Below are 13,260 nucleotides of genomic sequence, written 5' to 3'. Positions count from 1 at the left end.
GGTGAATTTACAGATCTCCACACTGGTGGCTGGAAAGAAAGCCCTGCTTGCCTGTACTCCCCCTTCCCGCGGACGCCACAGGCTCAGCCCTGCTCACCCGGACGCTCCCAGCGGGAGGAGTGGACGCGGGACTTGCGCGCTCAGAGCGGCTGCGAAGGTCCCCGGTCCGTTGCTACCCCGAAACGGCACAGATGCGGCTGGAAGTTCCACACTGGCGAGCGCTTCTTTTTCTCCTCCTTCCTCTCTCCCCTCTTCCATGACTATTTTTCCCCTTTAAAAGAAAAAAAAAAAAATCAACAAAGAAACTTTTGTGCTACTTTGGCTCCTTTGGCTTTGTTTGGGAACAAGGGCCAAGTTAGCAGGGCCAGGGCGCAGAGGGGGCACCCAGGGCGCGGGGGGACCCGGGACGGACCAGCGGCACCGCCCCGCCGCCCCCCAGACTTCTCCCGCGCACCCCGGCTCCAAAAGCCCCGGAGGCGCGCGCCGAGCCCCGGAGCCGCGCGCGAGGCTGCAGGAGCCGGGAACGAAACGGGGCGCCGCGGCGGGGAGCGGGGCCCGGAGGCCCGCAGCGTGGAGGCGGCGAGGGCGGCCGCGGCCAGCAGACGGCGATCGCGGCCCGCGCTCCCGCGGCTCCGGGCTGGGGGGACGCGCGACCGGCCCCGCCGCCTCCCGCCGCTGTCCCCCTCCAGCGGCCCCCGCCGGCGCCGCCGTCCCTCCCGCCTCTCCTGGTCTGCGCCTCCTGTCGGCGGAGACGACCCCGAAGGCCCCAGCTGCCTCCGGGTCCTCCTCCCCGCCGCGCTCGCTCGCTCCGCCGCCTTCTCCCCCCGCTCGCTCTCCTTCTCCGAGCACGTCTTCTCGCCCCAAATCCGGCCTTGAGCTGGCGGCTCCGTCCCTCGGGATCTGCCTCCCTCGACTCCGGTCTGAGCCCTTGGGGCGACGCCAGAGCCTGCCAGGCTGCGCCCGGGACGGTGCATCGAGGCGCCGACGCAGGGCTTGGGTCGGCGGGCGACCGGGAAGCCGCGGGAGCCCAGCCGCGGGAGGGCGGCGGCGGCGGTCTGCGCGCATCCCCGGGGCGGGGGTCCCCAGGACGGCCCGACTGCGCCGAGGCCGCGGACGACGGGCGTTTTTAGGCTTCGCGGCTCCCCTACGTGGACCCTTCACTGACTTCCGTCCCCACCCCCCCAACTCCAGACCTGTCCCTCTCACCACTGCGCGGGGCTTTAGACTGTCTCTGCTACCGGAAAGTCACCTCTAGGGGCCTGAAATGTAGCTATCCTGGAAGAGCGCTGGGGAGAATCTGCGGACACGCTAGGCACAGGGACCCTCTCTGCGTTTAACATCTCCTCTGAGCGCCAACCACAGAGAGGGGGGCAAAGCCAGAGCCAGAAGTTTCAGTGACTCCACAAAAACAGTTCACTCTACTGGTGCTGGAGTTCAGTAATCAGTTTATTTGAAAGGCAAAGGCTTCTGTGTAATCGTGTAAATACACCACATACACATATACACACATATTCTGCATGTGTCCACGCCCATGTACACGTATGCGTGTATCCTGCCTGAACGCGTGTGTGTCGATGTATGCACGTATCCTCTGTGGGCATGTATGCATCTCTGTGTACGTATCCTGCGTGTGTACACATCTATGCACACGTGTGCACGTCCATACACACATTCTGTGTGCACACATGTGCGGATACATCAGCATACATGTGTCTCTCGTTTCCTCTAAGGATGCTTGGCTCTGAATTTTCCTTCAGGATCATGCCCACAAGTTAAACAAAAGAACAGAAAGTATCTTTACTCATCCACACTCCCAGGCTGGTCTTCACTTAGGCATTCTGAGGGAAGAGATGTCCGAGAAGCCGGGAGAGAAAATCTGGTCCATGGACAGCAAACTCATCCCCCCCACTCGGGGTCTGGGCCCTGACATCCCTGGGAAGCCACGCAGCCTGTCTCCAGACCCTCCAGGGCCCTGCCTCTGAGAAGCTCTCCGTCTGAAGGAGGCCCCTGCCAACCTGGGTGGAGGGTGGCAGGGAGACACAAAACTGGGGAAAGGAGCTGGTTTTTCAAGCTGGTTTCTGGACTGTCTTCTCTCCCTTTAAAGAGTCACTGGGGAGAGGAGTCGGAAGGAGCAGGCCGGTGAGGCTCCCAGAAGCCATTACCGGCAGGAGTTGGTATGACGCTCCTCGGTCTCCATGCCAGGATGGAAGGCACTGAGAGGTCTGGCACTCACGGCCCTGCCACTGCCTAATTGGCACAGGCGGCTGCTGCCAATCATTTCTCCCTTGGCAACAAGTTACACCTGCGGCTCCGGTTTAATGCTTCTGCACGTGGGCACCCATAGTGTGTGCGCCCGCTTGGGCCCAGGGAACATCTCGTCACTAAAAAGGGCTTATGGGGTGCGCCCCGAACGCTAAGCACTAGCAAGATCTCACACAAGGCGAAACCATTGACCACCTGTTTAGATGCTCTGGAGAACAAGGGTAACATCGTATTTGGAAACAATTTTCAGGACTGTGGCAGAAAGAAACCAGACCATTTCAAAGTCGGCTATCCAAGTTCCCCAAAGCATAAAGAAAGCATTCCAGCAATGCTAACTGGAGTGCAGGGTGTTTATAAAATAAATTGCTCCATTGATATGGAAAATAATGTGCCAAGCCTGACTCACACAAAGCATTTTCAGGGGGTCTTAGGCTATTTAGTTTAAAATCTAAATTGAAAAGCAGAGGAAAAGAAATTTTTCAATTGCTAAGTGGATAATATAGTTTATAATTTGTAAACCATTTCCTTTATTTCAGTCTTGCTGACTTTCCATAACACACTGGATCTCACTGCACACCCACCGTCTCCTAAATTATCAGAAGAAAAACGAGGCTGTAGCATTCTTAAACCATGTTCTTGTTCCTTTTTTTGTTCATGCACAATGTAACTGATATTTGGAGGTAGTGCATACACAACAGATCAAAAGATTTAACAAACTCGACTGATGAAATGAGAAGGTAGTTGCAAACCAAGTTTATAACCTAGATATTTAGTGAAAAACTAAATACAAAATGAAGTTTCCTTTCTAATATAATTATGTAATGTTTGATGAGCTCACTATGAAACGTTGAATGGCCTGAAACAGAAGCAGTTTAATCTGCAGAGACCGATTTGCAGTGGCACTGGCTACGGCAGCGACCTTGAAATAGTGATAAAAAGCCTACAGCACCCATCGCGTTCCTGAGAGGAGCCTAAGGACGACTCCTGCACACTGGACAGGCCAAGGGCTCGGGATATTCACAACCTCAGAATTTTTTCTTAAATGGGCGGGTAGGGTGTCAGGTGGGCACCGCCCAGCCACCTGAACACCCTGTTCGTACGCCTAGGGCCGTGCGCATCCTAGCACGTTTCCTTGGACTACAAGACGGTCAGTCGCGCCGCTTTGCTTCGGCTCCGCTTTACCCACCCGCGGCCTCCAAGCACCTCCCTGTCCGGGGCTCACGGACCCCCGCGCGGAGCACACTTGACGGGTGCTTGGGATCAACGGATTCTCTGCAGGACGTCTCTGGGCCACTTGCTAATCATTCGGACGGAATCAGCAGCGTGGGCGCAATGGTGGGGGGCTTTGAGGTTGGGTTTGGAAATCTCCTGTGCGTACCCAGATGGAAGACACTTTAAAGTTTGGGAATTCTAACCGCAGGGGCGGGGGGGGGGGCGCTTCCTCCTCCCAAGAACCAGGCCTTCCTTTCGCACGGTGTAGGAACACCGCATCTGCCGCTCAGTCGCGAGGCCCCACTTCCCCAGCTCCGTGTCCAGTGGGCCCCGCTCCGCTCACAGTTTTCACAGTTCTTAGATAAACAGATGCGGTTAGACTCGCTCCAGAAGAGCGTGGGAGCCACCGTTCTTTTGCGATTTAAACAAACTTTCTCAGCTGTTGTTGAGTTGCTGCTAGATTTCAGATAGATCTGTTGTTTCCGAGCCCCTGGCAATTTCTTTTCAGGAGGAAGAAGCCAGGTTGAGAAGAGTACGCGCCCAAAACCCCCAGGCTCATTAAAACACCCTCAAAAAAAAAAAAAAAAAAAAAAAAAGTTCAGGGCTGATCCTAAAAGCAGCTACGGAGCCAAGTGTGACAGAACGCCCGCCCCCTCCTTTAGGGGAATTCTTGGGGCCTGGACTGGGAAGGCCTTCCTACGAGAGGGGGCACTGGAGAACTTCGAGCGCGCGGCGGCGGAGCAGGTACCCCTGGGAGGGCCTCACAGGAGAACCCATGCGGGGCTTTCGAGTTGCACATCTCAGACGCCCCCCAACTACCTCTGGCTCCCGAGGGCGCGCCTGTCCCTCCGAGGCCTCGGGCCCAGCTGGGGGTGAGGTTCCCGCCGCGGTCCCAACTTTCCCCTTCCCAGCAAGCGCAGAGTTGGCCGGCGGGGGTGCAGAGGCCGGATCTCCACTGCCCTGGTTTACGCAGGCTCCAGGCTGCATCCCCTCCCCACCCCCCGCCCCTCCTCCCGCTCTTCCTCCCGCCCCGGACGATTCTTTCTTCGGCTCCGCTTTTAAACCCCACCTTAATCGTTCGGAGCGCGCGGGCGGGAGAGGCGAGGAGGGCGAGCTCGGGGTTCGCCGCCGCCGCGCGCGCTCAGGAAGCAGCGTGGCTTTGCCCCCTCCCAGGCCTCCTTCCCCCTCCTTCCTGCCCCTGCTCCCCCTCCTTCCTCCCCTCCTCCCGCCCCGCCGCCCGCGCCCCGAGCCTCTACTCCCTCCCCACGTCACTCGCCAGCGCGCCATGCAAATCACCGCCGCCGCCGGCTCCCATTGGCCGCGGCGCGCTCATTTAATGGCAGCCCGGGCCCGGCGTATGGCTGCTGGGCCCCGCGCGCCGCCGGCCCCGCGTGCGCCTCCGCTCCGAGCGCACGGCCTCGGGCAGGCAGTGGGCAGCCAGTCCCGGGCTCGGCGGCCCCGCTCTCAGGCCCTCTCCGCGCGCCTGCGCTCCCGGCGCTGCCCCCTGCCCCCCTCCCCAACGGCCCCCCTCCGCGCCCCCCTCGGCGCCTCGCTCCCCCCGGGCACCTGGGACCGGCACATGCCCAGCGCACGCGGCACGCCGCGCTGCTAGAAGTTGCAGCCCCGGAGTTGGGAGGCCGCCGAGGACCCAGTGCAGGAGGAAGGAGGCAGCGCGCGGCGGCGGCCGGCGAGGAGGAGGCAGAGAGCCCGGGGCCAGGCCCCGCGCACCGCTCGCGTCCCGAAAAGTGGAGCTGCAACTTGGCCACGACTGCACCTGTTTGCACCGCTCGGCCGAGGCGACCGGGCTGCGGCGGCGGCGGCGACCCCGGCCATCGCCCCTCTCCGGCGAGTGGTTGGAGCACGAGGAGAAACTTTGCACCTGTGAGCCGGACCTGCGCTGAGTGCGTGTGTTTTTGCCTCTTGTTTTGTTGTCAGTGCTTCCTCCTCCCCCCACTCTTCTCTCTGCTAGGACTTCTCCCCCTCCCCACGTCTCGCTCCGTTCCACTGAGCTCCTGTCCATCCCTCACCCCCCCGGCCGTCTATGCTCCTGGCCCTCCCCGCGCGGTGCCGGTGAACCCGCGGGCCGCCCCGATGTACAGCATGATGATGGAGACCGACCTGCACTCGCCTGGCGGCGCCCAGGCCCCCACGAACCTGTCGGGCCCGGCCGGGGCGGGCGGCGGCGGCGGCGGCGGGGGCGGCGGCGGCGGCGGCGGCGGCGGGGGGGGCGCCAAGGCCACCCAAGACCGGGTCAAGCGGCCCATGAACGCCTTCATGGTGTGGTCCCGCGGGCAGCGGCGCAAGATGGCCCAGGAGAACCCCAAGATGCACAACTCGGAGATCAGCAAGCGCCTGGGCGCCGAGTGGAAGGTCATGTCCGAGGCCGAGAAGCGGCCGTTCATCGACGAGGCCAAGCGGCTGCGCGCGCTGCACATGAAGGAGCACCCGGATTACAAGTACCGGCCGCGCCGCAAGACCAAGACGCTGCTCAAGAAGGACAAGTACTCGCTGGCCGGCGGGCTGCTGGCGGCCGGCGCGGGCGGCGGCGGCGCGGCCGTGGCCATGGGCGTGGGCGTGGGCGTGGGCGCGGCGGCCGTGGGCCAGCGCCTCGAGAGCCCGGGCGGCGCGGCGGGCGGCGGCTACGCGCACGTCAACGGCTGGGCCAACGGCGCCTACCCCGGCTCGGTGGCGGCGGCGGCGGCGGCCGCGGCCATGATGCAGGAGGCGCAGCTGGCCTACGGGCAGCACCCGGGCGCGGGCGGCGCGCACCCGCACGCGCACCCGGCGCACCCGCACCCGCACCACCCGCACGCGCACCCGCACAACCCGCAGCCCATGCACCGCTACGACATGGGCGCGCTGCAGTACAGCCCCATCTCCAACTCGCAGGGCTACATGAGCGCCTCGCCCTCGGGCTACGGCGGCCTCCCCTACGGCGCCGCGGCCGCCGCCGCCGCCGCCGCGGGCGGCGCGCACCAGAACTCGGCCGTGGCGGCGGCGGCGGCGGCGGCGGCCGCGTCGTCGGGCGCCCTGGGCGCGCTGGGCTCGCTCGTCAAGTCGGAGCCGAGCGGCAGCCCGCCCGCGCCCGCGCACTCGCGGGCGCCGTGCCCCGGGGACCTGCGCGAGATGATCAGCATGTACTTGCCCGCCGGCGAGAGCGGAGACCCGGCGGCGGCCGCGGCGGCCGCGGCGCAGAGCCGGCTGCACTCGCTGCCGCAGCACTACCAGGGCGCGGGCGCGGGCGTCAACGGCACGGTGCCCCTGACGCACATTTAGGGACGCGGGGACACTGCGGCCCGCGCCCGCGACGCGCGAGGAGGAGCGCGCGGCCCGCCCGAGCGGCCTTGCTTTTGTACAGACGCTTCCACGGTCTCGGGAGGAGGAAGACACCGGCCACGAGCGCGGGCGACGCACGCCCCCGGCTCGCCTTCCCCGGAGCCCCGGGGGACCGCCGGGCGCGGACACAGCCTGCGGTCTGGTCTGACTCCGGTGTTTTCTTGAGACTTTTTGTACAGTATTTATCGTTCACGGAGGAGGCAGAAATCGTTTTCTTTGCTCGAGGGGACAAAGCCCAAACCCAGGGAGAGGCGACTCCAACTTCTCTAGCCCGGCCAGCGCGCCCGCTCTCATCCTGCATCGCTTCCTGCCGGCGTTTGGCGGCCCTAGACCCGGCGCCAGGGAGCTGCTCTCATTTGTTATCGATGTAGTAAGGCAGATCCAAACACTTACGAGTTTTTTGTAGTTGTTACCGCTTTTTTGGGTTGGTTTGTTAATTTATACAAAGAGATCTCCCCACTCCTTTCAGATGGCAGCGTTATACCCTGGGTTTTTGTAAAACTTTCTGTATCTGAGCATTTCCATTTTTTTTTTTTTTTTGTATTATTTCTTGTAAATGCATTGTGAAATTTTTATTTTAGGCGTTGCGGTGTGGGGAGGGGGATTCAGATTATGTACATAATTTCCTAAAAAAGCCTTTCTTCTAAAACCGAGAAAAGACCTCTCCTTAAAAAAAAAAAAGAAAAAAAAATGCATCGAGTTTTGAGTCAATAAATTTAAGAGAGAAAAAAAAAAAAAGCCCAGTTTCCCCCCATAATTTGGAACGTGCTAATTTTATATGCATGTTTTGTGAGCTCAAAATACAATTAGTAAATCTGACGGAGGAGGAAGAAATTATCAGCATAAACTAAAAGTAAGGGTTCCTCAGGGGGGAGGGTACAATCTTCAGGGAGCTTCTTTCAGTGGAAGGGAAGAAAGTTTAAATCATAGATTATTTTGTAATGTTTACTGTGTTAATACAGATCAAGAAATAATTACCAGGATAAAAACAAACAAACAAACAAACACCACCCCTCATTTTATAGTCTGGCTCTTTGGTGTGTTATTTGTAACTGTGGGCTGACCCGGCGGGCTCTGCGTCCTCCAGCTGGCCTGGGATCTGCCCAGTTTGGTCTGGAGGAGGAAGACCCCAATGGCGGGACCCGGCCTCGGATGGATGACAAAGACCACCGCAGGGTCACCGATGCCCCCAGTTCCCCCTGCAATTAACAAGATTGCAAATGGAGTTTATCTGAATTTGGCTCAAGGAAACACTCTTTGAACCAAAATATCCTGCAATGGGGCCCACTCCCTCTCTCCTCAGCCCCTCCCTCTGGATTATTTCTCCTTGGGAAAGGGCAAAAGGATCTTGAATTCTCTCTCTGCCACACCCCCCCCCACACACATACATTCACTCGACCACCCCCCCATCCCCAGAGTGAACTGGGGCACATGGAATGTGGCGTTTATTATTCTCGACGAGATCAGAGGGTGTTTGATGCTTTAAATTTTTTAATTCTATTTTTTCTAGGTTGTTTATGGGCACACTGCAGTTTTTTTCTGGAATTTAAAGTTTTCTGTAAAACTTTGTCCTCAAGTAATCTGACAGCATTAAATATTGCATTTAAAAGTTATACTGTAGCCAATACATTTTGAACTTAGTCACAACATAAAGATGAAATTATATTTTTGGAGGGAAAAAAAAAAGCCTTGAGGCCACATCAAAACATGTTGATTTCATCAGCCTCGGCCTCCCCTTCATTTTCTTTCCTTGTCCCGGAATGAGCACAGATGATCCAGCCCAGAATGGGCCTCCGCTAGCAGGTCAATGAACACTGCACTGAGCCTGCAGGAGAGAATAGCTTTAAGTAAAATGCTGACCTGGCAATTGACATGTGTAATTTTTTGGAGTCATTTTGATAATTTTGCTTAAACTGTGCATTTTTTAAGTGAGTGCAAAAATCTCAAGAATGATGTCCACTGCTTCTAACGAGATAATAAAGTCCCTTCTTTTTTCTTCCCTTTTTTTTTTTTTTTTAAACCCTTAGAAATCCGATCCTTTGTGAAGCTGTGGCTCCTGAAAGTGCTTGGATATATATGGATTGCTGAGGGGATCGGCACCATGAGATAGTCGGGGGATACATGAATGAAGGCCACATGGGGTCTCCTCTGGGAAAGCCTGCGAGGCTCTGAGAAGTCACCACACCCAGCTTAGGGAGCAGGCCGTGCTGACTGAAATGTGCAGTTGAATAGACTCTCTGGGTTCTTCCGTTGCCTCCTAATCTCTGCGTCCCCCGCAGTTACTAAAGGGGCAGACAGATGCGGCCATGCTCACATATGCGTTCACAGCCGGTTTGTATGTGGGCTCAGCTGTTGGCATCCAAGTCTCGGCTCACCACACTGTTAGCAATGTGGGTCCCCCGGAAGTGTTTCCGACTAAAAAGTTTGCAGCAGGCAGGAGCTCCAGGCAGAGCTGTCCCTTGGTGTCTTGGAAGGCGGGCTCACGGCTTGGCCCTTGGGCGCAGGTGTCTCCTACACGGCTGAAATGCAAGGCCAGGTGCTGGGAGCCACTTTGGTAAACACCCAGGAAGGCCTTCCAGCAGGAATTCCTGGAATGTCGCGTGTTTGTATTTGTTTTGTTGACTAGAACGTGGTGAAAGGCGAGTATAAATTCGCTCGTGACTCTTTTAGAACTAACCCGGACTGGGGGGAGCCGACGGTGGCTAGGATTCATCTCGGGATCCAGACCCCATCACCCCAGCTGCGTCTCTCCAGCTCACGCTGGTGGAAGAAAGAGTCCACGAGGCCCCGCAGACGTCTCGCTCCGCGGGGCCTGCTTCTCGCCCCGGTGCTGCTCCCCGCAGGCACGAAACCACGTCGTGGCGATGATTTTGACATGGCGGCTTCTCTCGCTCCCCAAACCACGGGGTGGTATTTCTAGCGCTTACTCCAATTCGGCTCGGAGACCGTGTGGAGAACGCGAATGGGGCTCGTTTGGGGTCTCGTCCAAAGTTTGCAGAACTTCGTGCTGCGGCGACCGCGAGAACCGCTCTTCAAGCCGGCCCTGGCCGCGGCCCGGCCGTGCGCGCTGTGCGGAGTGCGGTTTGCCGGAGGGGGTTTTCTCCTCCTCCTCACCGCCACCCCCGCCTTTTTTTTTTTTTTTTAAACTAACGGGCCCTTTTTGTGGTTGTTGTTCAGACTTTGACACCAGCCCCCCACGCCCGGCCAGAGAAACCCACCAGCAGCTAGATGAAATGAATTAATTTTAAAACCAGTCGCGGGTTCGGCGCGCGCCTGATCTGCAGATGTGTGTCGGGTAGCGTGACTGATGGGTCTATTAAAGTCGTGCATGTGGGAGAAGAAGAACGCGCATATTCACGCATTTCATTTTCCCGACAAAGACTGGGCCACGCAGAGATCTGTCTCCGGAAAATTCCGGTTAATTCGAGAAACCATCCCCGGCCCCGGAAGGCGCGCTCCGGGGCGGCCAGGCTCTCGCTCCCGCCGCCCGCGGCGCCCGCTCTGCTCGCCCGCCCCCTCCCAGGTCCCCCTCACCCCCCTCCCCGCTTCCGCAGCCTGGCCCGCGGGGCAGAGGCTCCAGAAGCGTCGGCAGCAGAATGTAATAATAGGTTTGATTCCTTGGAAACTTCAAGTGAAAAGCAGACTTGGCCTTGGCGCAGCTCCTTTTCCAGCACGGCTATTCGGCGGGATTGAAAGGCCGGGCCAGAAGGGGAGGGGAGAGGGACGCAGGCCCCGGGGCGAGCAGCCGAGGGAGGTGGGTCCGGTCCCCGCCCCCAGGCCTGAAGGGTCGGGACAGCGCGGGGGCCGGGCGAGGGACGCAGGGACCCCCTCGCCCTCACCCCCGCCTCGGCCCCGGCCCTGCCCGCCCCCCCTCCCCGCAGCCCCTCTGCCCCTCAGCCCCCCAGCCCGAGGGCGAGGCCCGGAGGGGGGCGCAGAGCCCTCATCCCCGCCCCTCCTCCGCCCCCGCCCCCCGCCCCCCGCCCCCCGCCCCCCGCCCGGCCCTTCCTCTCCAGCTGCGCGCCGCCGGGACCCTGCTCTGCCCGCCCCCGGGAACCCAGCGGCGTGGGCGGCAGCGCCCGGAGCGCACGGTGCGCGGCCCGGGTCCCCTCCAGCGCGGGGGGCCGGCCTCCCGGCTTCGCCCGCCGCCCTTTCCCGGCCCCGCTCCGTTGGAGCCCGAGTCGGGGCGGCTTCGTGGCCTTCGCGCCCCTTCCCGTCCCGCCAGCCGCTCGTTCCTCCTGCGCTTCCTCCTCGCCTCCCTCTCCTTCACCTCCTTCCCCTCCCGCCTCCCGCACAGTCCCTTCCTTTCTCTGTGCGCCCGGCCTCCCTTTGTCCTTGGCGCGTCCGTCTCCGCCCCGCGCCCCGGCCCCTCGTCGCCCCGGCGGCAGCCCCGGACGCTGCCTCCAGTCGGGTCGAGGCCCGCGGGTACCCGGACACGGCCGGTGCCCCCCACCCCCGGGCTGGCGCGGGAGGGGAGGGACCCCCCGGGCAACGGACTCGGAGCCCGCGGCCCGGGCGACCGCCCCGACCCGCCGGTGCAGCCTGGGCTCTGGGGCGGGCGGTGTCAGCCGCGGGGGATTAAGGTGACTGATGCGAGGGAAGAGGCAGAGTGTTTCTGTGTTTAAAGAGAGCGGGATTAGTAGAGAGAAAGTCCTGACCCGGGGTCAGCGGCAAGTCAAACCCTTTTACAATCAGCTAGCGGAACAAGCCTGTCTCCAGGCCGGCCGGCAACACGTGGGAGGACCGAGGCGACCGAGGGGCCGCACCCCGGGGCTGCCCGGCGTGGGGCGGGAGGGGCGAAACGGGAGACCCGCACCCCGGGACTGCGGGGCGGAGAGCAGGGGGGAAGCGGAGGAGAGGTGAGGGGCCCGCACCCCAGGACTCTGGGGTGGAGAGCACGGAGGAGGTGAGGCGGGAGGCGGGGACCCGCACCCCCGGGCTGCAGAGTGGAGGGCGGAGCGGGGGGCCGAGATGAGGCCCCGAGCCCGCACTGGAGGGCACCAGCGCGGTGGGGGTGCGGGGGGGGGGCGCGGATAACCGCCCGCAGGTCTGGGCTTTGCAAGGGGATGGGTTGTCCGCAGCATTCCTTCCTCTCCAGAATGCCTGCGTCTCCCGCCTCCTGGGCCGTGTTGGGCGGCCGCTGGGATGGGCGCCCGGGAGCAGGTTCAGTGGGCTCCCTGCCCCGGAGGCTCCGTCTCACGGCCGCAGCTCTCTTTCCGTGAGAAACCAAAGCGAAAGAGCAGGTCCTGGGGCGCCGTGCTGCGGGTCTTACCGAGGCTCTCCCCGGCCGTCGCCTCCCTTAGGCCCCAGCCAACCCTGAGCACCGGTAGCAGTACCGGGCGGGGTGGGGGCGAAGTGTGCTCGCCCCCCCCCCCCGCTGACCCGGGCCACAAGCGTGAAAGAGTGAGACACCCGTCAGGGTGATGAACCCGGCCGACTTCATCAGGGAGTGAAACCGGGCGGCGTGGACTGGGGGGGGGGGCGCTGATCTAGAGAAGAAATAGAATCTGGAGTTTGGGGGGAAGGATAAGAGGGGTCGGGGGCGGAGAAAGTAGACAAATCTTTGCCTTCCCTAGTAGTCGGGTCCAGAGTTTGTGCTTAAGTCACACCAAGAGTTTTAACAAATATGAAAAACAGAGAAAATACCCCAAACAAGTGATTAAGCCAAGACAGAAAAAGGTCATCTATTTGAGTGATGAAAAACAAACAAAAAACTGGGATTGCCACCTGCCACTCTAAGTTGCTTTTTCATCTTTAAATATGAAAATATCCACACGGATTGAGTGTTTTAAAAACACTCCAGACCCAGGCTGGAGCCCAGCACTCAGCCTTCCCCGGGTCTCAAGGGTGCCCGGAGGTGGCCCATGGTCTCTGGGTTCAAAAGCAAGTGACCCATCAGCTACTCAGTAAGGTGGTGAATGTCACCTGGGGTTGGGTCTGGACACTGTGAGTAATCCTGAATGTGCCCTGCAGGCAGCTCTCGGGGATTTAATTGCCCACAGCCACTTGGGAACAACCATGTGGGCACATCAAAGATGTTGTTTGCGAAGAACAGCAGGTCATCACATGCGAAGTCTCGAAATAGTCAGCCAGTCAAATCAGTGGAAAAAATCAGCTTTTGTTAGATTTTGCAGTTTCAGGAATTAGGCCCTGCAGAGCTGCAGTTTTGCGGAATTGCAATGTCAGGCATGTTCCCAATGGGGAAATATTGTGAGTGTGTAGGAATGCAAGATTGGGTTTGACAATGGGGAAACTGACAAGAGTTATCACCCAGACATTGTTTTCTCTCTGAGCACCCCGGAAATGCTAACTAGAGACGGTATCTAGAGGCAGCAACAGCACTCCCTGTTCGTCCTACGCACTTGAAAGATACGGAAAGAAGAGTCTTAGACATCTGGAGGACTGACCCAGGATTTCCTACGAGGAACGCCAGAATATAGGGCACGGGGTTCG

The 13,260-nt window shown here is 60.2% G+C and overlaps 1 protein-coding gene across 1 annotated transcript; it reads left to right on the top strand.

Moving 5' to 3' along the window:
- The first annotated feature begins 4,852 nt into the window (after positions 1-4,852).
- Positions 4,853-9,922, top strand: SOX1 (SRY-box transcription factor 1). The gene has a single exon (XM_045081286.1). It carries the CDS (start codon positions 5,566-5,568, stop codon positions 6,748-6,750), a length of 1,185 nt encoding a protein of 394 aa, XP_044937221.1. The 5' UTR covers positions 4,853-5,565; the 3' UTR covers positions 6,751-9,922.
- The last annotated feature ends 3,338 nt before the right edge of the window (positions 9,923-13,260 follow it).

The sequence above is a fragment of the Mustela putorius genome, unplaced genomic scaffold (assembly GCF_011764305.1).
Source record: "Mustela putorius furo isolate JIRA1106 unplaced genomic scaffold, ASM1176430v1.1 tig00000551_pilon_pilon_pilon, whole genome shotgun sequence".
NCBI lineage: Eukaryota > Metazoa > Chordata > Mammalia > Carnivora > Mustelidae > Mustela > Mustela putorius.
Note: the sequence above shows the minus strand (reverse complement) of the source record. Positions and strands in the feature narration are given on the sequence as shown.